Below are 27,916 nucleotides of genomic sequence, written 5' to 3'. Positions count from 1 at the left end.
TTTGCTACACGTTCCCTGGACACGAATGAAAAAATGAGAAAAAGAGGTCAAACTCGGACGTAAGCGACTTATCATTTTAAACAGTTTCTTTTATCCTTCCGAACGTAGATACGAGCGTGTTTATTATCGTTACGACAGGTCACTGGGAGGCGCAGCTGTTCATATACAGGACCGTACAATTATTATCACATGTACGTATCGCAGTTATTGTTTCGATTCTTTCAATGCACCTACGTCATCAAAGCTCGCGTATCTCCAGATCATAGCAAAACAAAACACGCCCTACATCGTAACAAAAAGAGATAACTTTGTTTACGTACGCGTACGTTTAGGTACTTATTACTAAAGAGAAATTATTTATTATTTGATTGCATACATCAGGTTTGGCATGAGAGCAAATTGTTTACATGTGATACCGTTATCTGTTTATTGGAAACTTGTTGCTAAGCCGATTTACTTCACAGGCATCACCTACTTACAGTTTACAAAAACGGCTAAAAGATATTATAGAATCATAAGCTACCTAAGTATATTGACCTATGTACCTACCTATTAGGAAACAGCATATGAATAAAAAAGTCCAATAACCGGTTGGTAAACTATTTATATCAAAAGTTTAGTGTGTTTTATTTTTCAAACATTATAAGAATGGGAAATTGAGTTTACTAAACCTGATTCATATTTCCAGTCAGGAACAAATAGGTATTATCTGTAATTCTTATTACCGCTCGTTTGACCTTTCAGTCTATATCTGCTGTTTACGAGCCTAATTTCTTGATAAATCCGGAATCGATAATTAGAAGAAAGTGTAAAATCCAAAGTTCGTAATCTTGAGAACTACAATAAACTGGATACAGAAGCTGGGATTAGAAGACGCGGCACGCACCGCGGTACGTGCGCCTAGGCAAGATAAGAGCGCGATTACATCAGTCAGGGCGCGTGCGCGCCGACGTATATAAACGCGCGCGCCGAAATCGGCACTCATTCACAAATCGCAAGTGTAAATGACAAGTCGGTACTAATTCGTGGCAATGTTCTACGCTCTCATGCATTACTCCGAATCAGTGGACAATACATACATATATACACAGTGGTGGCACAGTGACGATTGGTGTGACAATTCCCCGTGCTTCGAGCATCAACAAAGATAACACAAGTTCTTCACATTCAGTGCATTGATTATAAGGTAAATATTATTATTTATATGCACCCCCGAGCTTATTGAAAGCTAAATGTTCGGATATCATAATATTATTGTTGCCTTGTCCTCACGACCCTTTACTTTTACAAAGACACAAACGTTATAATATTTAAATAACCGAGTCAATGATCACTAGAATACAGTTAACGAAAAGTCTCTGAACAATTAATATTAACAAATTGATAAAGAAAAGGTCAATTTCCAGTGACCAAATTTATCGGAAGAGGCATTTATTTTACGTCAGCAACACAGATAACGGTCAGCCTTACATTGTTATTTGCAAGTTAAAGATAAAAGCTCGTATTTATCTTATGTTTTAATATTACTTATCTGAGTAGATAACAGAGAACTTGCGAGATATCTGTGTACGTGCTGAAGCCTTAGTGTGAGATGCAAGGCGTAACTGGCTTTATGTACTACTTAGTCGCCTAGGAAATGGAAATCCCGTTCAGTCTAGCCGTGTAAACTGAGACGAGTTAACAGTATCACATGTTGTCTAGGCTCGCTCTGATACTCTCAGGGCTGCTTCTTGTTACAAAAGTCTAAACATCTCATATACTCACTATTTTTATAGATTAAATAATTTCCTTCTTTTATAATAAATAATAAATTGTTCTTTAATCATCTCGATTTTTTTAAATTTAGGTTAAAAATAAAATAAGATTTCAGAAAGTTAGTACTTAAACAAATGTAAAAGACAACCCTGAAGACCAAAGTAAATTCCGACACTAATACGGTTTCATAATTCCTTTCCTTACAGAACTACGAGTTTCATCGGTCAATCGCGTCTGCTCCGTGGAGAAAAACAAACGTACCTGAGTTACTGAACTGACTCTGAGAGACGACGACAGAAGAAACTTGAAAAGAGTTTAGAGGAGAGGAAAAAGATTTTTTGGAAAGAAGAATAAAAGTGGAGAACATGGCGACAGTACAGACTGCCCCTGAGATGAGCCTGCCGACAGCCATTCCCGTGAACCAGGAGAAGAACGACATAGACCTGATGGCGCTTACCATGGCTGCGCTTCGGCTGGTGAACCCTTGGTCTGTGGAGACCAAGAGCTGGGCGCGTGAACCCGCAGCCCCAGACTCCAAAGACCGCGTCATCACCCTCGCGGAAGTAGGCCTCCACGACTCCATGAATGACTGCTGGGTCGTCATCTACGACCGCGTCTACGATATCACCAACTTCTTCAATGAGGTTAGTTGAAAAACTTTTATTTTAAATTGTTTATTACTTTCAAAATTCAATTTCCTAATCCTGATCAAAACTGTTTCGAATACAACTCTTAGATAATTTTACTTGAACTGTTTACCTCATAGACAGTACCTACATCTAGATCTTTCTCGATCCTACACTATACTTAATTACAAGCGACTAACAGTGGCATGTCTTTGGTTACAGCATCCTGGTGGAGCAGACATAATGCTGGAGTATGCCGGGCAGGACGCAAGCACTGCCTTCAGAAGTTCTGGCCACTCCCGCATCGCCACCAAGGCACTAGATCGCTTCCTCATTGGAGAACTGCCGATGCACGAACGCATGTACCGGAGGCCGGGAGGCATAAGGCTCAGTGACATCCCGGATTAGAGAAATATATCTTATCTGTGGCTTACACTCCACGGTTTACGGCAACACACATTTTCCTTTGGTTCCCTTTAGTTACAAAGTCATAAATAGTCTATTTTTCATACTATACAGTAGCCTAGTAACTTTTATACTCCATATACTTCCCGTAGATATTTGAATGTTTGTTTCTATAAATGTCAATCGACATTTTCCCAAGTACTTAAAATGCTCTTACTAAAGCACTACTTATCTTTTTTAAGGTCATGCATTCACAGAGTGTTAAAAAGAGATTATATGTTTATCAAAAGCAATTAATTGTTATTGTTGAACTTTCAACGTCAGTTAAGTATAGTCAGGTTAGATAAGCTTGTAAAAGACATAGTATTAACTTTTAATTACTTATATATAATAATTATTCTGCGTTTTTTCTTGACTGCATTTACTTACTTACATTTTCAAAATGGGTATACGTAAGATCTATATCATTATTGTGTTTGATATTTTTCTGTAAGATAACTAGAGTATTGTGTGTATGGCTTTGCATTTATTTAGTTTTAGGTTTTGTATTTAAATGTAGGTGGCATTAGTTGTATCTTTCATCGCAGTATTACATACGATGTAATTAGCCGCTTTGTTACATTCATTAATTGTAAGCGCCCATCGGTATGCCTGAAGAGTTCCTATTGTTTTGTAACTTATATTATTATTATCAAAATAAAAATAATTTATATGACATTTTGGAGTTCATATTACAACCCTCTATACCCTACTCAAGGTTTTCTTTTCCCTCTGCAATTCCAATAACCGAACTGGGGGGCTAAAAAGGCCACTTTTGATGAATCATAATATGTTCCTATTAGGAATTGAATTGCAAATCGTAAAATGGCCACAGTTATCTAAATTAACATGATAAAATTCAATTCATTTCGTAATAGAGCAATTAAATAGGTACATTGAACAATTTTGATAAGAATTTGCAATATAATGAATTAAAATTACTATGTTATCATCAAGCCATGACTCGAGCCTATCACATTGCCTCACTGTGTTCGCTAAATTAAGAAATAACCTCTAGTTTTTTTATATTAACAATGTCATATAGATTTTTGAAAAAAAAAAAAAACGTGTATGAAGTAAACTTTTAGTAGGAACAAATATACTACTGAAAAATATAAAATACGAAATATACAAAAAATATATATGAACACGAAATATCAAAAATACAGACTTGTAATGAAGACTAATGAATGAAAATACTTAACTGTAATAAATTCTTATATTCCGACTTTATGCAAGAAGTTACAAGTTTATTTTGCAAAAATATTGCAATAAAAGTAGATGCCTATACCTACACAAACTTACCTCGTAATTGGGTGAATATCAAAATGTGCCACGTTTGGTGGCGAACATTCATATTATTTTCCGTGAAAAATAGGGTTCCGACATGAAAAAGGATCCAAAAGGATCCTGGATTCCGACATGAAAAACGGAACCCAATTTTTCACGAAAAAATAATAATATGAAAGTTCGCCACCAAACTTGAAATTTTGATATTCATCCAATTAATTATAATAATAAAAGCATTTGGTTGCAAACACATCCGCAAGACATCTATAGGAGAAACTTATTCTAAGGTGTGCAAAGATGGCCTTATCGTTAAGGGGAATCTCTTGTAGACAACTGTTGACAGAGAAATATTCCACTAGTAAGTACAACAACAGTGTAGCGCGCTAAATAATAATAAAAAAATAGATAGATTTACAAACGTAAATCCTATCATGGTAGCTGGGGATATTTTTGTTATTGTAGTTGAAGATAAGCCTAGAGAGAGAACATTTTAGCTGCGACGTTTTTTAGCTGTATTTATTAGATATAACTGACCATCTTACGGTGGAAAGTTTTACTAATTTCATATAATACTAATTTGTAGAGTCCGTCCAAAGCGAGTTAGTCCGAACGCGGTTCGTTTTAATGTAGTAATATGTTACTAAATACATATTAAACGCGAAAAAAAATTAATTCTAGAGATAATTTCAGACCTAGTTTTGAAATCATCAAAAGGGGATGGAAAAAACATACCGCGCGCGACAACTTTAGTCTACGCGGACGATGTCGCGGGCGGAAAGTTAGTTTAATATAAAGGATTTTTTTATTATTGTTACTGCTTGTTATTGTAAAAATCTGACACGGAACATAATAGTAAGGAAATAACCCTAGGTTACGATTTATCGTTTCTGGTGCACCATTTCTGTCAATAGTCAGATTCGAGCACTCCAAGGTTGTATTTCGTGGCTCACTTTTCTAACTGTATCTGTATTTTTTGCCAAAGTGATTTGTGTCTTATTGGCAATTGCAAAAGGTGCAAATCAGTTTCGGCAATAATTGCAGATACGCCAGTTCGCGACATTAGCGACGATATGTCTCACTTTTTTTTTGACCTGACTTATTGTAGATTTGCCGCAGATGGCATTAACTACTTGGCCGGACAAATGGAGAGCGCTGAAGGCTCTTACAGATTTATCTCACAACCATAACAGGAAACAACGTCATTTTTATTGCAATATAATATCTGTTATGTAACTATAGCTTAAACTTATATTATTGTAACGGTTTACCAGTAAAAAGCGTAACTAACATAACGTAAGTTCACGGCTATTAACGGTTTACCAGTAAAAAGCGTAACTAACATAACGTAAGTTCACGGCTATATCCCAATGGGATAATCAGAGGTAAATCCATCACAAGATGAACTGCGAACACACACCTTACTGAGCTTTCTGTTAGACCAATAACGTGATAGATGGTGAGCCTAATTATAATCACTAAAATCGTTATTGCTCTATATCTATACGACAGATAGATATAACAGTAGGTACATTATTCACCAAGTTGGGAAGTTGGACTTACTACACACGAGTTGGGAATCGTACTTTTTCCCGAGTAATACGTACAGTGGTTAATACTACACTTTAGAGTATGAGGCCCGTGTTGCTTTACTTACTACACCTACAAAGAAAGTAGGTAACATTTTTGTATAGAGTACGCGCCACGAAGGAAGCCCAGCGGGTTTTAATGTAACTAATTGACAAGTCATAATATTCTATGCAGATACTGCGACACTAGCGCCGCGATAGCGGGACTAATTCGTAATTCGTGGAGCGGACTCTACCTAATAATTTTCATATCATATCAACGACCTAAGGAAAATTTGTCATAATGCTAGATGTACATGTTAGAAAAAATAGGGACATTAATTACTGAAACAAATATAAAACTATGTATTCCATTATAATACTTTGTATTGCCATATAAAAAAAATCTTCAAGAAAATATTAAAATAATCAATAATATAAATATTTTATTTGTGTTTGAATGATTGAAAATAATAGAAAAAGTAACCTTTAGATGAACTTCCAGTCTCAATGGCTCTCAGTCAGACTTTCTTTCCAGACCTGGAAAGAAAAAACAAAATTATAGATAAACCTCTGTAGTTTAATTTGTGTTATTCATCGCGTCGCGCGCGATATTAGAACGCTATGCTACGGCTACTGAAACCTATCATTTGGTACGTTATTAGTTACCTAAAATATGTTAAATTACAGTTTCCATTGCAACCAGATTACGCAATGTGTCACAAATGCAAATCACCGTAAATAAGATAATAATTACTTATAAGATAATCAGGTTAAAGGTGTGGGACGTGACATGACGTGCTATTCACACCGCATAGTCTGTGAGCCCACTGAAATATTGCCTACGTCATTATTACCATGGTATAAGAAAAGGTGTGCTCAATAGTGACAGCTAACATTTCAAGGTTAGACCAGCTTATGTCATCCCATCCCATGTTTTAGATGAATTGCTTCGATGTGGCCTTTTTAACCCCCCTTGAAGACAACTTGCAGTCACTTTTGATAGTCCTAATATGGACATGATGAACAGTGATCAGCTCATCGCCTATTATAATGGTCGATCATGTTAATAAGGGCACAACCCCACTTATGTTTACACGACATGATGGAGAAGATAAAAATACGTACAAATACTTGTATCCATAGTGTGCGGCGGTACTGGAGAAGCGCAGGTAGACGACCAGGACGCAGAACATGACTACTGCCGTCACCTGCATCGTCCACTCCCGAGGAAGACCGCACTTCGACACCTTCACCTCTTTCGGACTAATTGTTAGCTGGAAAACGATAGTTGTGGATAAAACAATATTCAACGTGCGTAAAAAATATATATAAACTTATGCCCGTGTTATTTAAAGGCGTAGGCAGAGACAAGTAATCAAACGGCTACTTATATAAATCACTTTTTATTCGAAGATGTAAAACGGATACGATGAACCCTATGGTGACAAATGATTCGCTATTGGAGTCTACAGTCCCTTAGTCATATGACAAGCCGCGAATGATAAGCAACTGAAAGAATTTAATGTTTTTTTACACTTCCAGTCTGGAGGTAAAAAAACTAAAATATCTTTGAAAGTTAAATCGCTGTCTTTAGCACGTCGTCAATTGTTTCTATACAGCGAGAGGATATGGCATTAATTATAACTATTCTATTACAACTACCTATATACATATGGTCGTAAGGCCCAAAGTCCTTTTAAAATCCAAATCCCATTGTTTAACTATTGTGTCTGGAAATCCGGGCCTTACGAGGATACGTAGGCAAACTTTCCATTTAGAAAAAAAATTACTGTTCTTTTTTTTCTAAATATAAAAAGTAATTGGAAATGGTGGATTTGACGGGATCACATATTTCTGTGAATGTACCGTCCAAGGTGATAATTATTGTTTCGCGTACAAAATAATTGTAATTGCGGAAGCGATAAAAATGAGGGAATGAGGCCATTGGCCTGTAAAGTCAGGGACAAGTCGTGACACCCAAAAGACACATACCTGCGGGATATAATAACTTCATAATAATAAAGAGTCTACTGAGTCATACTAATCTTAATCACAAGAGTCGCAAACCTACGACTAGGACGTCATTCTGACATTGGATATTATTATTAGCTACTTATTTGTTGCTAAGAAACAACTATTTTTTATTTGAATCACGCCACTTTTATCTCAACTCTGCTATATAAATTATAAACTTAATTCTTATCACAGAACTCGGAAAACAAAGAAAATAATTCTAGAAAACTTTTTACTGATAACGATAACAACATTTAGGAGCACTAATAGTGTATAGTGTAGTTTATACTAAGAGAGAAGAGTAGGTAAAGCCTCATTCCCATCCACAGACTTCTTATTGCAGAGAGATACCGCAGGAGCATAGCCGGGGGGACGAAAATATGCACAAAACGATCATATTATATGAGGCAACGTTCGTATTATAAAACTTTCCACATCATGTGCAATAACAATTAGCGCAATGAACGGCGGGTAAATTGATGCCTTAGCCAGTAATGTCTTGGTGCGGTCGCTTCAGACGCCGACGTGAGATAACTGGCGACATACGAATTTGTATAATTTTGGGCTGAGGGTACCTATATCTGCCTCGTTTCTATGACGTGTGTTCCCATCATAAGACACGGGAACCTAATATACCGCTATTGTTGATATTGGGTAGATAGGTACTTACGAATCTACATTTAGATAAATACCAACTATAGTTTCAAGACTTACCAAATAATACTTAGGATCCAGTCTATTTCTCCATGAAAACGATGGCACAGTGTATTCTATAAACTCTATCTTATGGTTACTAGTGGGCACGAAGCTATGGCGAACCATGCAACTGTGGTGGGTGTGCGCGCCGAATACAGCGCGAGGGGATAGACTCTCTACTAGGTACTCGGTAGACTCCTTAGAGAGGCAGTCCCATCGTTCTTCAAATAAGCTATTTCGCTCTGGCAACGGAGCCGCGTCCGGTTCCGTACATATACTGTCTGACTCTCTATATAGCGGGTAATGCTGAAACAAACGAAATTGTGTTTTCACAATACAATATAAAGTGGGACACTCTTGGGTCTTATCATCGTCATCATCATCAACCCATAAACGTCCCCACTGCTGGGGCACGGGCCTTCCCTATGGATGGATAGGGCGATCGGGCCTTAAACCATCACGCGGGCCCAGTGCGGATTGATGGTTATTAACGACTGCTAATGCAGCCGGGACCAACGGCTTAACGTGCCTTCCGAAGCACGGAGGAGCTCGAGATGAAAACTTTTTTTTGTGGACACCCATCCTATGACCGGCCTTTGCGAAAGTTGCTTAACTTCAACAATCGCAGACCGAGCGCGTTTACCGCTGCGCCACCGAGCTCCTCTTGGTCTTATATTATTGTGTAGAAGAGGACAAAAGATATGACTATTTAAATTACCTGCATTATAATAGGTCGACTGTAGTTATCCACTTTCATATTGCTTTTGCATAGTGGGGATCCATTACTGCATTTCAATATATCTGTAACATTAAAATTATCATTCAAGATTTGCTATGACCTTTGAAACGTAAACGTGACGTACGTGTACGTTGGCGTAGCTCGATAAACGCATGAAATCGATCTCGAAATACAACCTAGATACGGAAGAAATTCGCCTGCTTACTTTGGTTTACCTACTGTTATACTATGTATGAAGCACATATATACATACGATAACGTCTATTTCCCGTTGGTGCAGGCAGAAACCACAGAATTCCACTTTTTACGATCCTGACTTTATGTCGTTGGTTTAGAGTACATATATTTTTTTTAAGTCTACTTTCATTCATTCTCTCCACATGTCCGAACCATCTAAGCATCCCTTTCTCAACTCTCATCACTATATTTTATGTAGATATGTTAGTGGGCTTAATATTTTCCGCATTTACGCACTCTTTCTTATAGGTTCTGTGTTAACTGTGTACTAAAATTGAGCAGTGTGAAGCGAAGCAGACATCTCTCTCTACTTTACGAATATGACATTTTGCGTCAATATTAATTAGTGGTAAGGGTCCTGAATTTACAAGACAAGTAACAAACCTGCAATCTTCTCAATCAAGTTGACAGCCCGCGCACAGAGCCGGCAGCCGTCGCCCTCCATCGCCATAGAGTTGACGAGCACAAAGTGGTTTCCGCGCACGCTCATCAATCTCACCGGCGGCGCGTCTAACTTCTTCTCGAAGCGATGCGCCAGACTCGGCGTGATCCTTACCACATACTGATATTAATTTTAGATAATGATTACTGTGTTTAGCCCTATTGTTTTAAATAAGCCTTAACACACCTACAGGGATTCTGATCTGAGACGCCTATGTTCACCATTGATTGGAAGTTAAGATATGATTAAGATAAAACAAACAAATCAAAAGTAGATTAGTTGAGAAGTGAGTATCACTTTATTTAGCCATAACATCCAAAGTGGTACATTAGTGATTTTAAGATAAAAAATAAAATTGAATCTTGACTCTCAGATGATCCTACACTATCAAATCTTGAAGTTTTTTTTTTATATAATAGGAAAAAGTTAATAGGTACTAACTTAGGCTACTTAACTTTTGTATACCTACTTACACAAGAAAAATGGATAATTTAATAAGACAGCATAGTAAAACAATATAACACACTTTTCCAAAAAGTGTTAAATACAAAAGAAATAATAAAAACTGGATTTATAGTTAAAACCTTATATATTATAGTTAAAATTATGTGTAGTTATGTTATAGTTATATATTATATTACTTACTTATAATGGAAGCCTATGTCATGATTTCCCACAACAACATGCATTTTTGTACCCTCAGGTACTTTGAACAGTTTGTGGAACCTCTCCACATAGTCATTAAACTCTTTTTCAGGGCACCATTTACCCTCATCAAAAAGATCACCTGGAAAATAAAATATAACTTACTGAATCAGGTCATCATCATTTAGGTATTCAACATAATTATTATGGATTTAATACTTACTCTAGTCTGTTTTTTTTTCTATCATTACCTAAACTTGAATAGTAACTCAAAATAAGTAAACCAGAAAAACCTACAGTGAAAATATTACAAATTTATGCACATAAAGTCACATCAATAATTTTGATAAATGTAATTTACCTAAAACAAATACAACTTCAGGCCTATGTAAAGTTATAGCAGTCTGGAAGGCCCTATGCATCTGCCACTCTCGCCGCCACTTGTCTACCCAGTGGCCGTTCCGAGATCCCAGCAAATGTGTATCAGCTATGACCATCGCGTACACAGGCTCCTCAATTGGTTCTTCTGCCAGATCTGGCCATCCACACTAAAAAATATATAAATTCTGAATTCTAATATAAAATAAATGGCAAATATAAATGTATGGGTATAAATTACCTGTATTTGCGTGACATAATAAATGAGATATTCACAATAAACATAAATAAACACAACGCCGATAACAAATTTTGGAAAAGTGTTGATATGTAAATTATACCGCCATCGTCGTGGAAATAGCGCCATTATAAGAAAAATAATGTTAAGTAATTACATATGTTATAGTTATTAAGTCATTAAATTAATAAAATATATGATAAATAACTCGACGATTTTCACAACAAATAGTACTGACAGTTTATACTTCGTTCAGGAAATGAAAGCGAAGCGCAAGAGGGCAGGCATCATCCTGAAATTATTATTTATTATACTTATGTTCCTGGAGATCCCTTGCCTTTTTTCTATATGTACGTGTACGGATTTCCTATTAAATTTGGTTAATTAAAAACCAATTTATTCGCTTGGCGGTGGTTCCATATTTTGTTGCAGTAGGCTGTATGAAAGTTGGTAAAATGTACTCAACAGCTGATTGTCAACCAAATAAAAAAAGTCTAAAATTGTCAAACATGACAAGTCGTTTGGAGATTTTCGGAGCGATAGTTTTATGATAATTATAGCAAAAGTAGCAAAATAATGAAAATAGTGTAGTGACCGGTAAACCTTTTAGATTCTAAAATGTCTGTGCACTGGAATACTAATCAACAATCCCAATGTTCGGAGATAGCAAAATGGGAGTACCGCGAACTTCAGGCAACGGCTATGTCCGTGGATTATACGGGCAATAATGTGCTTCTGGCAGGGCGAAGGTGGCTGGCTATCAAACAGATCAGCCTTGAAGAGGACGCTGGAGACATAGTGAAGAAATATCCGCGCCACAGCAAGTACGATGCTGCCGGTGCGGAGTGGTGTCAGACTTACCAAGGGCAGAAACTGTGCGCAATTGCTGTAAGTAAACATAAGCAAAGTTCAACTTTATAAGATTTTCTCAATCTAGACAGATATTTTATTATTTGTACTACTTGAAATGTAAGTAAGTATTCCTTTTATTTAAATATTGTTGTTACTTTATTCTGACTGCAACTAACGAAATCCATGAAATACATACAGGTATGAAAAGTAGGTTTTGAGTAAACTAGTATTTTATGGTGTTAAATACAGATAAATAACTGTTGCAGAGTAACCAACGAGTTGATGTGTATGAATGGCGCGGCGGCAACGACCTGACATGTATATGTTCACTACGAGGACACACTCGCGTTGTTAGCGACACGCACTTCCACAGACAAGACCATAACCTGATAGCCACCTGCTCCATAGACACATTCACTCATCTGTGGGATCTACGGGATGCTAGGAAGCCTGTTGTCTCACTATGTGCTGTTGGTTAGTCCCTCAATATCACTAAAAACTAAGAAAAAAGCTATCTGAGAAAGGTATTTTATTTACTGATGAATCTTTATTTCAGCTGGAGCTTCTCAGGTGCAGTGGAACAAGGTGGCCACACATATAGTAGCCACAGCACATGATGGTGACATAAAGATTTGGGACTACCGCAAACATACAGCGCCCATTCATTACATTTCAGCACATTTGTGCAAAATTCATGGAGTCGATTGGAGCCCACACCATGAGTATCAGCTGGTTACCTCCAGCCATGACGGCAGTATAAAATACTTTGACATAAACAATGCAAGAAGACCAGAAAACATTATAATGACAAACTTTCCTGTGTGGAGAGCTATTTACACACCATTTGGTAGTGGATTGTTAACTATAGGAGTAGGATGGGGAGGATTACCTAGAGCTGAACAGGCAGGTGTTATTGGTATTTGGGTGGGAGGAGCATTGACTCATAGATTGGTTGGACACACAGATACTGTTCAGACTATGGTGTGGAGGCCAAACACCTCACCTGGTAACTACCAACTGGTGACATGGGGCAGGGATCAGTCACTCAGAGTATGGGCAATGCAATCTTCCCTTTTAAAGATGTGTAATCACTATTTACCTGATGACTCAGAGCATGAAGAAGATAATAGTGATGGTAACATATTTCTCTATTTGTATAATAAAAATATCTTTTTTTTGTAGATAAAATAATATTACCTCCTTTATTCCAGCTGCCAGCTATGGTTCACTTAATGAGCTCTCTAATGATAATAAAGGTCAAGACATTCAACTGGTGAGGCAATAATTCTGTTCTGGCTTACTTACAGTTTCCTTACTGTTATCAATCATGTTACTGTTAAATATGTAAAAAACCCTGTTTATTTTTCAGAACAAATTAACTCACAAAAGTACCACTTCTATTGATGAAGAATTTGAGTCCATTCGTGAAATGGCTAATATAGAAGTTACTGATATGAACATAGACACTCGTACTTGTCAAATACATTCTGAACGAAACGGGTACACTGCCAACTTACAAGTGACTTTCCCAAAGAATGTTACCGAACAAACTATACCAAAGTTCTCTTGGCTGTCAGGCACAAATGTAGATGGTCCTACAACTATCAAAATATTGCAAGCTATCAACAGAACTGCTTATCGTAAGAAGAAAGAAGGTCACAGATGTTTGCTACATTGTTTGAAGACTTTAGCTACGTCAATTGATGAGGTATGTCATCAAAACTTTACCCACTTCAAAATACGTGTACTATTATTTAAAAAGTATTATTTCATTATTATTGTTTCAGATACCGGTGAAATCAAGTGACGATTCTGACTCAATGAAATCTAGTCAAAGGAGTCAATCAGAGAGCGAGAACGCTGGGGACTCATGTATCCCTTTTCCTCGAACTTGTGGTGCTAAATGGTGCGGCGTCAGTACTTTAGTTGTGTTCAATCGCCCACCGAACACTAGAAGATTGTCTTTGAAACACGAGACTGGTACTCCGCGGTCTATGTCGTCTTTATCGCTAACACCTGGACTGTTTGGTGCCGGATACAGCTCAGTATCGCCGCATGCAACCACGACCCCATCCCCTACAAACGCACCGGGCTTCCCACAGATGCATTTACGACATTTATCCAATTCAATTACGACATTCTATTTCCAGGATCGATGGGTGAGGGACTACATTTTTTACAATTTTACAATTACTGCTAAAAATTGCTGAAACTATGAAGAGCTTGTACTGAGTTACCCTATATATTTTCTTTACAGAAAGCCCAAGGTCGACGCGCGGGTAGCATGCGAAGTCGTGGAAGTATATCAGGGTGTACTGCACCTAGAGTCGTTCTATATGCTGCAACTAATCTATTCCTGTTGAATCGCACACTCGCTGAGAAATACGTTATTAATGCTGAAAATCCCATTGGTAAGTGTTAATATTATTAATTTCCACTAGCTGATAGTTTTCACACAACATCGTATCTTTACAATCTAACAGAGAGTGCTCAAAGTTTAACACGTTCAAAGACTTAGTTGATGTATCTGTCCTAAATAAATAGAAATGAAAAGTCAATACCCCGTGGCCAGTGTCTTGTAAATGACATTATGATGTTTTTGTTCTAGAAATGTGTGCAAAGAACGCGAGAATAGCTGCGGATGAAGGCGAGACAGAACTAGCGCATGCGTGGGGCCTCGCCGAGCTGACGGCGCGGTCGCTGCGGGCGCGCGTCGTCGACCAGCTCACCTCCAGCGAAGAGAGCATGGGTTGGGTTGGACATCCTCTATGTTGTAACCTGCTACAGTCTTTGTAAGTATTAGCTTAATGTAATGCAACCTGAACGATTGTCATAGAACAAGTGATAATTCTACGTAGAAAGCATACTTAGCGCCCCGCACCGATTTGAGCTGCCTGACCCTACCTCCGGTTTTCATAAACGCTTGCGTGATACGTACATAAGGTACAGGGGGGTTAAAAAGGCCACACCTAAGCAATTCATCTAAAAAAGCAATATTGCTATTTGACATTTGTGATTTGTTTGCATTGCGCACTTACTATTATATGCTTTGATGTGGTTTTTTAAACCCCCTAGTTGTGCGTATATGAAACTTTATTCTGTGTCTATATAAGAACGAGATATTTACATGGAGTGTCTGGAGTCCGGTGTCTATCACAGGTCAGTCATCAACTTTGCTGTAGGTTCTAAGTTGATACCCGAAATGTCTCGAAGTATGACTGCAATGCGCATACTAGTCGTATTAAAAAAAGACACAATAAATTTTCATTGTGTCTAGTCGAGATCTGCGTTCCGGCATTCGAAAGGTTCTTTAACAGTTATGTGAATCAATATGCTTTATGTTGCAGAATATCTCACTACGCCAAACAGTCGGACTTGCAGATGGCAGCTATGCTAGCATGTGCATTCTCAGTCTTCAATGACACTGGTAACTCTAGTTCACAGTCCACAATCAGCTCTTCAAGTGGCGTGAGTATTTTGATTCTCTTCTCTTTCTAGATTTAATATATTTTCTTGACTTAACTTATTCTTATGTAACGTATATTTTTAGGTGTTTCTATACATAATATCGGTGGCACATTTTTTGCAAGATTTTTAGTGTCAGCTGCAAATACGCCTCATATCCATATAGCATTCGACTCGATCGAAAACAAAATTTCGTATAATCTATCTTTATCTAGTTGATTTGGTAATTTATCTTTGACCTAGGAAACTACCCAATTATTCGATAAAAAATAAACGAGAAACCAAACAACAACCCTTATATCATTTCAGGGCAATGGAACATCTCCATACAGCACAGGAAACCAGTTCAGCGAAATCAGCGCAGATGGTTGGACGCTGCCCATCGTTCGAAGTACTTCGTGTTCGGAAGCGGAGAACTTTTATACTGACTCCACTCTCTCAAAGTCTGAACCTGCGTCCGCCTGTGTGTTGGACGAGTCTATGGTCCACCTGTACCACTGCTTCAAACGCGCATACGCCGATGTATTGCATCGTTGGCAGCTTTTGTATAAGAAAACCGAGGTGAGGAATGTTTATATGTATGATTTAGTGAATCGGGAATTCTTAATTTAAAACTAGGATTGAAAGTACTATGGATATTTAAATTAATAAACCTCCCAGTTCCAGCGCTCTTTCTATTCTCTTTCTTTTTATCGAGATTACATCTTCTAATATACATACATACATACGTACGTACATACGTAAAATCACGCCTATTTCCCATTGAAGTACCACCACGCAATTTCACTTACTACGACCACTTCCACTTCTTCAGACATGCTTGATTCTCACTGATGTATAGTACCTAAAATCGAAATAAATAAATCAACGTAACTATAACTCGACACACTCCCCAATTGTACAGGTTCAACGAAAAATCGTCCTGAATATCAGTGTTCTGTGGTACAGGTAATGAAGCTAGTGACATGCAAGCACGAGAAGTCCCCGCCGCGGCACCTGGGCCCGGAGATCGCGACGGAGTGCGCGTGGTGCGGGCGCGTGTCGCGCGGCGCGCTGTGCGGCGCGTGCCGGCGGCTGGCGCTGCGCTGCGCCGTGTGCGCGCTGGCCGTGCGCGGCCTGGCCGCCGCCTGCGTCTACTGCGGACACGCGGGCCACGCGCACCACATGCTCAAGTGGTACGTCGCCGGGGACAGGGGCGCGAACGCATCTGCGCACTACACTCCGTTGCCGTATAGAGAAAACCACGTAACTCACTCACTCTCGCAAGCGATTTTTGTTAACAAAACCTCGCAATAGACACTCTAATTGCAATCTAGGTAAAAACATGTGGTCTCAATTTTTACCCGTATTGAAATTAATTGAAAGAAATCGAGTATTTTTTGGAGAAAATCACAAGAAAACTGAGGCAATCACGACAATTCTGTCGTGATTTTCTCCAAAAAATACCGAGACTTTTAAAAAAACGGTGCGATCTTATATTCCAAGTTAGATGAGAATGTGTGTTGAATTGCAATCAATGACGATTAATAATATCACCAAGACTTCTCAGAAATAGCAGCTTCTATACTAAGCCCTAAACCTATTCGGAACTAAATAAGGTTTATTTTCCATTGGTAGGTTCTTACAACGCGACACCTGTCCTACCGGCTGTGGCTGCAAGTGTCTCCTCGAGGGTAACTCTGCGTGGAAAGGGGCCAAATATGTATAGCGCACAAGGTAACTTATATCTTAATATTATGCATGGTATAAGAAAACCAGGCTCAAAAGTGACAGTTCAAGGTTCAGTTTCAAGGTTATCCCAGCTGACGTCATAAATAAATTACCCTCGACCAATATTTTTATATTTACTTTGCAAGGAACTTTTGAACTATTAGTAAAAGATTTATATATGTGACAAGTAATAGTAATTAAATACATTAGTTAGTAATTCACTTAATTTTCAATAATAAAATTTACGTCCTTGGAATGTTGAAGATACCAATTTAATGGTAACACAGTGGTAACACTTACGTCATCAAAGGGCTAGCAATGGCGGCTTGTCATAGGATTGAGCATACCTGGTCTTCTTATACCATGATATTATGTAAATAATCTTCAGATTTGATTAAACAATTTTATATATTAGATGATAACCTAGTCAAATGAGATAGGTACTTTATTCGAAACGTCAAAACGTTTTCATTTATATGCATAATAAAAGTGGTCAAACGTCATACTCATTGTTACGTAACTTATAATTAAAACGAAAAATTACGATGTTTTTTGATCATTTTAGATAATTTTCTATTACTAGATTAGCATTTTATAATTTGTCTTTGACCTAATCCTTCGATCACATATAGGTACAATTTACAAGAAATTGGCAATATTATTGTTGTTTTGAACCACATGTTTAAAATTCTATAATACTTTTAGCAAGAGACACAAAATAAAGGTTATATAGAAGAGTGAGAGAGACAGGTGCACACACAACTTATTATGTCTTAAAAAAATGTTATAGTAATTTACCATGTGTGATGCCTCACATTGTCTATGTAATTTATATGATTTAAGTATACAGACTGACAATTTTGTACAGAACATTGTATAGTAATAAATAAGGACAAGTCAATTTGAATCAGTATTTTATTTAACAAACGATTTTAAATTACAATATAATTAAAAATAAACACAAAATGTTACGGAACGGTGCAAGTGAGTATACTAGTTGGTGAACAATCATGTATTTATCCTTACTTCAGTCTCTTTGAAGCATTTAATGGCGTGTGAAAGCAGTTATCGAACAATTCATATCGTTAATATAATATCAGTAGTTTTTATGATCTTTAGTATTATAGATATTTAGTGAAAAATTAGACTTTATTTACAAAGATCCCTAGTTCTACACATTCGCTGTCGTTTAATACAAAAGCACGTAACTTACATTCGAGTCCCTTACTTCTATCAGACAACTCTGTGTTTACCAACGCTCAAACTTATCACAAGCTATCAAAAGTTCTCAAATAACTAACCTATCGTAATCAAACCTTTACCTCATACATCCGTATCTCAAAACACTGCAATTTATCTATTGGTAGTAAAAGGCAATTTTAGAGTACATTCCTTTTTTTAGATTCGTTTTTTTTTTTCAAAGCAATTTCGGAATTTAATTGTTAAGTAAATAAGTTACATAAATAACCCCGTAAAGTTATTAATACTCTCCTGATTCTAATATAATTCTTTGTACGTAAGTTATTCGTATTTACTCGATCGACAGACAACAAACGCCTAATGTTTGTATACAATTTAGGAAAACAATTTCTATATGAGCTACTTTGGAAAAATCACATTTAAAACATGAACTAGAAGGAAATTAGGCACAAGTTCCGAAGCACACTACTTCTATGGGTAAACAATAACAGCTACACTTGTACTAAAGTGATTAAAACAATGAACAATTTAGAATAAAACATGAGATTCAATTCTCTATAAGGTACACTGTCCAGTGTTCTGTTTCTTATTAATTATCATTATACAAATCAAGCATTCGTTTTTTGTACAGCTAACAAAGCTTTGGTAAAAAATATCATACCATCGCCCCTACAACCTCCTTTTTTTAAGTCGGTTAAAAACTGATCAAGAAATAAGAAACAGAACTGTTGAATTACATCTATTTTGTTGACATACACATACACCAACATTTTATGACATTAATTCAAAATTCTGCAACAACCGAACGTTGTACTTTTAAAGCCTACTTCTTTGCCAGGTAGAACAGAAGCAAATATTTAGATAACAAAATCGACTTTATCAATCTACAAACACAGTTCAAATTGCGTAACACTATTAAAAACATCCAGTGTTGTTTCTACCAAAACCCCATGCAATTTTAAACAATGCGTAAATGTATAAAGTTAATTTTAATAAACATTTTCTTCTGTATATGCTTATCACTGCTGTTCGGTGCCCTTGACATGAAATAGACGTTTAGAATTACTCAAGTAGTTATATTGAGTCTTTTGAAGAATTTTGAACAATGACAGTTAATGAGGTTACTACTCGTTGGTACGGTACGCATGCACAATATTGGGATGGACGATTGGCTCTCATAGACGAGTCGTTCTATTGTAGCAGCTAAAACAATAAAATTACCTTTATTAGTACCTATAGTATGAGTATGAGTCGAGTAAGTACAATGTGCGGGTCAGATAACTCAATGGAATGGAGTTTTGAAAAACCTAATTTGAAATTAAAAATGGAATAGTTTTTTCAAGTGACAGATTTAATCTATCAAGCACACAGTTATAGGGTGGTCAAGGCCCTCTTTAACCACTAAAACAGATCTAAGCAGAGCGTTATGTACGACGTTCCGCAATCTATGCTTCTATAAACACTTTAATCAATTCGGAATTCTAAACGAAAAGAACATGCAAGAAAGTAAATAGGGACTGTTCTAGAACATTCAATCGACGCGAGTCTGTCTTATAAACGGGGTGAGGAGGATGAAGGTCATGTTTTTGGCGTACCTTTCGAGCAGGCGTCGCTTGAGCTCCGGCGGGTAGGTGACGTAGATGTAATGGTCGTCGTGGTCAGGGTCCTCTAGCATAGCTTCTTCGGCTGCCAGACGCTCGGCGCGAGTGGGCGACGAGTGCGTCGTCATTGAAACCGACGCGCTGCCTGCTACGCTGCCCTCTTCGGAACTAGGAAATCAAAGGCAGGTAAGTCGTACGAATAACGAGTATCTATAATTATTTGCTGGGTCATCGCGTCCGGAATTCTGCATTGCATATTTTATTTTCACATTTCATGCTGTTCCTAATTCTACAAAATAAAACTCTTTACTCTTGCACAATAATAAGCACTACAAACAATATATATTATGAGACAGAAGAAGTTTAGGTCACTCATCTCGTTATCTATTTATAGTCTTGATACTTATTCGGAATATAAAATAAACATTACACCTATTGAATTTTGCGTGAATGACTATTCTACAGTCGACTTTTCTAGCTCCAAAAAAATACTCTTCAGTTCTTTTAATCTGCTACGCTACAAAAAATAGCTTAAAGGCGTTCTTACTCGAAGACGATCCAGATGATATAGTAGCACATGCAGAGTGCGAGCGCCAGGCCGGTAGCGAGGGCCAGCAGCAGTGGCCACGGGAAGGCGCGCGCCGTCGGGGCCGTGTCCTCCCAGTACCGGTCACAGCTCAGGTACCAGCACACTGCGCGCTGCATCTCATCTGGAAACAAAACATGAAGGTTTTTATTTCCTCAGTCGCAGTAACGGACCCTGGGCTGTATGGCGCTTTAGAACCCCTGTTCGTGATTATATGCCCACACCAAAGTTCAGGTGCAGTGCGACACGGTTTCAAACTCCTGCTTCCCGCCTCTGGTCCCTCCCAGTACCGTCTTTGTGTGTCTTAAGCTTTACCCCTGAACAGCAAATAGATTCTTCGCTTTCAGACGATACGTGTCACATCTTGAACTTACTTTCTAAAGTATTCCGGAAGAAAATACGTGAAGAATCTGACTTTTGCGCGGTTGGTAAACACACTATGAACTGTAGATAAACCCACCTTCTAGTTCCGTGAACTGGTGTTGTGTGAGATGCAGAAGAAGTGTAGCGATGCAGGAATGCACGACCCTCTCGCATCGCACCTGAATGATACAACAAAGAAGAACTTTAAAATGAAACAGCATGAGAATAACTTCGTAATGTTAAATAGTCAAGATAAAAGGTACTGGCAGTGCAAAATGAATGCCTAGCGACTGAATTTCAGATTTACGAAGCCATTTCATATTTTAGACAAGAAAAATATAAGGTATAACTTAGAATACCAAATCTTCTCTAGAAAAAGAATCGCTCCAAAACTCCAAAGATAGAAATATGAAAGACAACTAAGAAATAAGAACATGCCCCGTCCATAAGAACACGTAAAAATAGTTAACCTCTTTATATTTTGTCTTGGTGTTACTTCTTCTCTTCTATTATGTTGTATAGATGCCTGGTACCTTTAATCCTTGGAGGCGAGTAGGGTCGCAGGCGGCCCGTTCTGCCTGCAAGTCAGCTAACCGCCGCTGCCTACTGTCTGGTGGTAGTGATGACTCCACTGTGTCTGCATCGCATAGCTCTGCTGTTTGATTAACGTCGCTGTCATTATCCTCTGTTCTCTTTTCTCCTACTTCTGAAAAAGTGGATACTTACAGATTGTTTGACAGATTACAGGCTTGCTTGTCAGATGACATTGAGAAAACAATTTGGTACCTACCTACCCCATAAGGGATTTTTAAGGCATTACATAAATAAGATCGGCAAGCGTGGTGATTCTGGCGCGCGGGGACTCCAGGCCGGAGAGAGAGATTGAAAACCTTCTTATCCTTAGAGAAGTAGAAGCACATACCAGGCTCGTCACTGTTAGGATCTTTTTTCGGACAGTCGGTGACGGGCGGCGCAGGCGTCGGTCGCGGACGGTGTCTCCGGCGCGCAGGCACCCGTGCCATACTCCTTGCCGCGGCCGGGGCTAGCGCCTTCAAATACAAATTCGGATATTCAAAATATTTCATTCAACGTAGGTACCTTCCTATAAAAGATAAACTTTTCATTTTTTATTGATTCTACGGATTTTCTCAACTTGTTAGGACCGTAGAAATGACAAGAAACTTAGCAAGAAACTTTAGTTTATAAACGTTCATCGTATACCTTCCTCGCCGCCTCGAGGTCCTGCCACACCTCGACGTCGGTGCCCGGCCCGCCGACGCTGCTCAGCGACCCATGTGCTATCAGCACTTGGCATCGCATTATGTCGCAGTAGTCCGCAAGACATACTGCGTCCTCTGCCTGGAAAACAAAAAATATTTTTCTATCAGTATCAATCGTGATGATATGTCTTGACAACCATGGATAGTGTAGTAAGCTCCAGACTTACGTGACAGTATGGTTGCGTTGAGTCACCTATAGTGAGAGCACGGATGTAGGTAAAATAAAAATTATAAATATATATTTAATTAGTATGGGTTCACTTCGTTCTAGTGCTTTTTAATACAGACGCCTCTTCGCGTAGTGTACTATGACTTACATCTGGTCTAATGCTAATCCAGATGTATTGGATTTCACTTTCATTTTTCGTCTCTATAAGATTCAGAATTGTAATTTATTAGATACTACCTATCTGTGAATAGAGTAGGTAGTGTTTTGTGATATTATGAAATGTCATTCAGTACTAAGTAATCATCAAAGGTAACAAAACAAAGGCATTCCAGTTACGCTAATCAGATTTCCAATCGCGATTTTTAGCACACTTGATGTCTCCTCTTTAATTTGATCTGTCTGAGCGTTGTTGTCATCGCATTTTGAATTTGTGTACATAACGAGTTTTATTAGAGAAAAAGTCATTAAAAGTTTTCTTTGCCGTAATTACAAATCTGGCTTTAACGGCTTACCACAAAAAGGTCTTAGTATTTAGACAATCAATCAAGTTAAATAAATCAAATCATAGGATAATAATTATTTCGAGTCGATTAGCTGTCCTAACTGCTAAACACCATTTTGTGGTGAACCCGTAAATACACAGACCATACACAGACAGACCAGTATGTACAGACCTTGTTAATCTGGTTCTTGTGTCGCTGGTCGAAGTGCGTGTCGAGGTGTCGCTCCTCGTAAAAGGACTTGCCGCAGAAGGCGCACGTCCACTGCGACGCGCGGTGACGCAGCTTGGCCGCGTGCTGTGGCGCGAAGATGTCTCGCGCCGGATGGAACGGACACTCCAGGGGAAGCTTTACCTGCAAACCAACGAGGAATTCTTAAGGACACTGTTCCTTAAATTAATGCAATATCTACTGAACATTCTATAAAAGCTTGCAGGTAAAGCTGCAAGCTATGAAGAAATAAATCATTATGTATTTGTCAAATGTTACACCCTGATTCAGCGCGAGCTGGACGCGAATACGACGTGATTAGGTACGTGTTTAGTGTTATTATCTTTATTTATCTGCCATCGAAGTGAGTGTAGTTACGGGTATAATGGTCAGTGAATTTACGGGTATGCGATGGTCTTCCGTGATTAGAGGGCCTTGTCAATTTGCAAGCGTTCCGATTCCACCAGTTACTAATTTATAACTCGTGCAAATCGAGACTCAGTTACACGATGCGTAAGATATACATTTAATTCAGACGGGTTATACGTGGTTATCAGTATTTGTGCCCGGTTAATGGTTACAAGCTCGCCCTCTATTACACAGAACTTAAACTTAATAGTGGGTGTATATAAAATGTATATATATATGGGTGAATATCAAAATAACAAGTTTGGTGGCGAAGTGAGTACAAGGATAAATAGCCGAGAAATAATCGCTAGTCAAAATTAATATCATCTTTTTTTGCCATAAAATAACTCTCACTTCGCAAATTAAGATAACCGTTTACTACAAACGAGACGTTACAATCGAACGTAAACGTAATATGAGATGAGCGTTTTGCTTGTATCCGTGATCCCCGAGTTGATATACTAAATCTGTTGTTTTGTAAGCATACAGATCTTTATAGTCGTACCTATGTACATTAATGAATTTGCTTTTGTCAACATCCCGAATTAGCATTAGGCTTCGCATTTTTGCTTTGTTATTCATATTCAGCTTATGGACTATGGTCCAGCATACCACGCATATTCTGTCTGTCTATAATAGGAGTAGCTAGGCCATCATGCATGCATTCGTTACAGTGATAACATGCTAAAATTCGTAGAAATAGTAACGATAAATCTCCGCCATTCGTTCAGCAAAGGATAGTTAATTAAACCTTGTTCCATGAACGGACATTGGACAGTAACTAAAATATTTGTCATGCCACATCAATTTCAAGACAACTTATTTCCACCCTTTAGTGAATTATTTATTTATTTAATTTTATATTGGAATTCCAACAGCTAACGAAAAAAATAAACAGCCATTTACAGGTACCTCACCTGTAGACACAACTAAAAAATTGCTATAAAGAGCTCTTACAAATAGGTACACAAATATAGTAATACTGTTATTAATATTTTTAATAAATAAAATAAAAAAATAAATAGAACACAATGCAAAAGATTGTTAATTTATTAAATGAGGAAACTCCGACTTAAAATTACTCTGACTTGAATTATTCGCGATGATTTCCTTTACGTTTCAATTTTTCTTACGTTTTTGATGTGTGAACTCACCTGAAACCTTTCTAAGACTGGGAGCCATTTGTTTTGTATGACTTTCCTTACGATTTTGGAGTTGTCACGAGAGCAGGTAATCTTGAACACCGATGGTCCCGGCCAGGGGATCAGTGTGAGGAAGAGAAGGGTTATAACCTGCAATTTTCACAATACCATTTTTCATTTATATAAAACTTTCGTAGACACATAGACTTTTGGGAAGTATAGAAATAATTGAAGCACAGAAAAGTTAAAGAGGTACTGATTAGATACACAAAAAAGTTTGGAGTTAAGTATAGTTTACGGCCCCCGTGGACCTGTGGTTGAGCGTTGTGCTCACGATCCGGAGGTTACGGATTCGAATCCCGGTAGGGACAAGTTACATAAATCACTTTGTGATCCCTAATTTGGTTAGGACATTACAGGCTGATCACCTGATTGTCCGAAAGTAAGATGATCCGTGCTTTGAAAGGCACGTTAAGACATTGGTCCCGGTTACTACTTACTGATGTAAGTAAGTAGTCGTTACATGAGCCATGTCAGGGGCCTTAGGCGGCTCAATAATAACCCTGACAGCAGGGTTGATGAGCTTGGTAATCCACATCACAACCCACACGAAAGAAGAAGTACAGTGTGCAGAATTAATATCTTATTGTCGCTATATAAATCGCCGAATACAGAGAAACATCCGTTTTATAACAATAACAATACCAGCTTATTATAAATAGAATATCAAAAAGTGTATTATTTCATAAGATTTGTGTCTGTAACCTGTTACGTGTGTTTATAAAATAAATACATAAATAAATAAATATCTCCTCCAGCGCGCCACGCTGAGGCAGAGCGCCCAAAACGCTGGCAGCATTTACCCTCTGAACTACCAAGTCTACCGCCAGCCTACCGTTTTATCAAAGTATTGTCTACTGGGTAAAAAAGCCGGTAACGTGTCTCGAGACAACAAGACAAGAGTATCATGGGTCAAAAGCTCTTTATAGACTTCGGTCGTAACTGATTTATATTAAAATTTGGACTACCCTCTATATAATGTCAAGTGTCATTATGTCAAGAAAGATTAAATAACACGAAATATTATATACCAGTTTATAAAAAAAATTTCGTTAGCAACAGTAAAACTACTTAGACATTAAATATAGATGCAATAACTGTTATCATGTTTCCAGGAAATTGAAAATCTGTTAACATGCCAGGTAGATGTTTGTACATTCTGAACACTGGTTGGTCCGATTAAAATGATGTGAATCACCACAACACTACACACGTTAAATGCCTACTCTGATACGATTTATTAGTACACGGAACGTAATAGTATTAGGAAATGCGATATCAAAAACATTATAGGTTATGATTGTGTTATTATCGATTTTCCTGTTTCAATTCATGTTACAAGCTTTTAAGCGGTGATAGGCATGCTTACCTCCAGGGAGAACGACGTGGTCCTCATTCATATCTCTTATGCGGCTGTTGTTCGAAGAAACCCTGGTATTGGTGCACTAATGGTTGTGGTGGTGTGTGGTCTGGACAGTAGGTGCCATCGGCCCTTCGGCTGCACCGCGCATGCGTAGATTCTTCGCTCCCCCTCGCCTCTTAAGGTAGTAAATTTTAATCGCACCCCAAGTAGGGGTTGCAAGTTAACGCCTGTGTGCTTTTGCAACATCTAAACGCAATGTTTTGAGAAGTAAAAAGTGTTAGTATTGCTTCACTACACATTTTTTTAATAATTCGAAAGGAGGACCTACATAAAGTTACATAAAACATAAACAGACATAAACGAACATATAGGTTACGTAGAGTTTTAATATTCGCCCGCCCGATAAATATATCGTTCCAGCCGAATTCAGCCATGGCGACAGGTCTCTAATCTCCCGATAAATACTTAGATAAGTACTTAATAAAAACGTAGACAAGAACTGAAATTTATCACTTTCACTTTCATAAATCATATAACATTTTTGATTAAAATAGTATTAGCTGTAGGATTAATATATTCTGCTTAGTAATTCGCGAATGAACATAGAGCTAGAGATAACACAACTAAAGACTGAACTATAGCACCATAACTCAATACATTTTCCAAGATACACGGCTAAAAGTAAAAACATATTGTTACTCTTGTCCCTTAAATCGTTTGGTATAGAAAAACCACTCTTCCGCCCTAGCTCTCAACGTACCATGTTATTTATTTACTGAAGAAGCCTCGTTATTTTTTTTTTCAGAAGGTCAGAAGATTCTATCAGTAAATCTTTCGTGATTTCTTTAAATAAAATACATATAAATTCACGTCCGTAATCCCTAACCTCGTAAGGCCTGGATTTCCAGACACAATAGTTAAACAATGGGATTTGGATTTTAAAAGGCATCTGGGCCTTACGACCATATATGGGTGGACAGATCAAAGACAACTTGCAGTCACTGTTGATACGAAGTCCTAAGATGAACATGATGAACCTTATGGTGATAAAGGATCTATCGCCCACAGCAATAGTCTATTAAAGTAAAATCTTCATGTAAAACTGTAAGAGACAGTGATACGGCTCACCTATTACGTTGGTCTAACAGAAAGCTCGGTGAGGTGTGGGTACTTAGTTCATTTTGAGATGGATGTACCTCTGACTATCCCAACTCGTGAGCTTCTGTGTGTATCATCATCACCAGCCCATTAACGTCCCCACTACTGGGGCACGGGCCTTCCCTATGGATGGATGGATAGTGCGGATTGGTGGTTATTAACGACTGCTAATGCAGCCGGTACCAATGGCTTAACGTGCCTTCCGAAGCACGGAGGAGCTCGAGATGATTTTTTTTTGTGGTCACCCAGCCTATGACCGGCCTTTGCGAAAGTTGCTTAACTTCAACAATCGCAGACCGAGCGCGTTTACCGCTGCGCCACCGAGCTCCTCAATATATGTATGTAAAACTGTAATAAAATAATCCGAACAAATATGGAGCGCAACACGAGCGTTCACATCTTGACATGGTCGCGTGAGACGAGGGCTCTCCGTGTAGCCCGCCTTACTAAGTGTACCTACTTCATGCATTTAGTTTAAACCTATTTACAAATTAAATACATGCGCATTTTCAAAAAGCGCAAGCTCTTTTTATAAGCTTTTGAAGAAACTTCAAGCGGTTTAAAAACTTAGCCAACTGGGTTGGATTTTAACCGAAAATCCTATACCAACCCGCAGTGGGCAGTTTGCTTTTTACCCCTCTTCGAAATCAACCACTTAACGCTGTCTATCCGCTTCAATTTACAATAAACAATAAAAGCCACCCTATTATTATACTTCTTTTCTTTTATGTGAAATCTAGGTCAGAGGCTTCCGTCAGGTTTTATGACCCAATGCAGT

The 27,916-nt window shown here is 38.0% G+C and overlaps 5 protein-coding genes across 7 annotated transcripts in view; 3 read left to right on the top strand and 2 right to left on the bottom strand.

Moving 5' to 3' along the window:
* Window positions 1-974: 974 nt before the first annotated feature.
* On the top strand, window positions 975-3,503 carry LOC126367857 (uncharacterized). The gene is made up of 3 exons (XM_050011635.1): window positions 975-1,186; window positions 1,962-2,399; window positions 2,604-3,503. Exons 2-3 carry the CDS (start codon window positions 2,121-2,123, stop codon window positions 2,787-2,789), a joined length of 465 nt encoding a protein of 154 aa, XP_049867592.1. The 5' UTR covers window positions 975-1,186; window positions 1,962-2,120; the 3' UTR covers window positions 2,790-3,503.
* A 2,543-nt stretch (window positions 3,504-6,046) lies between these two features.
* On the bottom strand, window positions 6,047-11,379 carry LOC126367832 (metallophosphoesterase 1-like). Of its 2 annotated transcripts, none has more exons than XM_050011612.1 (8): window positions 11,310-11,379; window positions 10,817-11,003; window positions 10,456-10,597; window positions 9,753-9,919; window positions 9,111-9,193; window positions 8,411-8,698; window positions 6,809-6,957; window positions 6,047-6,220 (listed from the first exon to the last, which is right to left on the bottom strand). In XM_050011612.1, exons 2-8 carry the CDS (start codon window positions 10,950-10,952, stop codon window positions 6,202-6,204), a joined length of 984 nt encoding a protein of 327 aa, XP_049867569.1. In that variant the 5' UTR covers window positions 10,953-11,003; window positions 11,310-11,379; the 3' UTR covers window positions 6,047-6,201. The 2 variants fall into 2 exon arrangements, with proteins under 2 accessions (XP_049867569.1, XP_049867561.1); XM_050011604.1 differs by lacking the exon at window positions 11,310-11,379 and adding an exon at window positions 11,075-11,270.
* A 202-nt stretch (window positions 11,380-11,581) lies between these two features.
* On the top strand, window positions 11,582-17,144 carry LOC126367791 (GATOR complex protein WDR59). The gene is made up of 12 exons (XM_050011539.1): window positions 11,582-11,959; window positions 12,190-12,397; window positions 12,480-13,058; window positions 13,135-13,196; window positions 13,293-13,631; window positions 13,711-14,082; window positions 14,181-14,334; window positions 14,532-14,715; window positions 15,271-15,391; window positions 15,698-15,949; window positions 16,337-16,563; window positions 17,006-17,144. Exons 1-12 carry the CDS (start codon window positions 11,690-11,692, stop codon window positions 17,094-17,096), a joined length of 2,859 nt encoding a protein of 952 aa, XP_049867496.1. The 5' UTR covers window positions 11,582-11,689; the 3' UTR covers window positions 17,097-17,144.
* The window catches only part of LOC126367808 (uncharacterized), a 23,042-nt gene continuing 12,131 nt past the window's right edge, over window positions 17,006-27,916 (top strand). The window contains exon 1 of the mRNA XM_050011571.1: window positions 17,006-17,104. The gene's annotated coding sequence lies outside the window, so the exon portion shown is untranslated. The remainder of the gene's footprint in view (window positions 17,105-27,916) is intronic.
* On the bottom strand, window positions 18,088-26,146 carry LOC126367821 (uncharacterized). 2 transcript variants are annotated; one of them, XM_050011583.1, is made up of 10 exons: window positions 25,987-26,146; window positions 24,570-24,707; window positions 22,972-23,151; window positions 22,070-22,207; window positions 21,771-21,897; window positions 21,382-21,554; window positions 20,946-21,027; window positions 20,447-20,609; window positions 19,894-20,067; window positions 18,088-19,501 (listed from the first exon to the last, which is right to left on the bottom strand). In XM_050011583.1, the coding sequence occupies exons 1-10, from the start codon at window positions 26,011-26,013 to the stop codon at window positions 19,474-19,476; spliced, it is 1,230 nt and encodes a 409-aa protein (XP_049867540.1). In that variant the 5' UTR covers window positions 26,014-26,146; the 3' UTR covers window positions 18,088-19,473. The 2 variants fall into 2 exon arrangements, with proteins under 2 accessions (XP_049867540.1, XP_049867548.1); XM_050011591.1 differs by having other exon boundaries at window positions 21,382-21,551.

Source organism: Pectinophora gossypiella, chromosome 1 (assembly GCF_024362695.1).
Source record: "Pectinophora gossypiella chromosome 1, ilPecGoss1.1, whole genome shotgun sequence".
Lineage (NCBI taxonomy): Eukaryota > Metazoa > Arthropoda > Insecta > Lepidoptera > Gelechiidae > Pectinophora > Pectinophora gossypiella.
The sequence above is the reverse complement of the archived record's forward strand: the minus strand, read 5'-3'. Positions and strand labels throughout refer to the sequence as shown.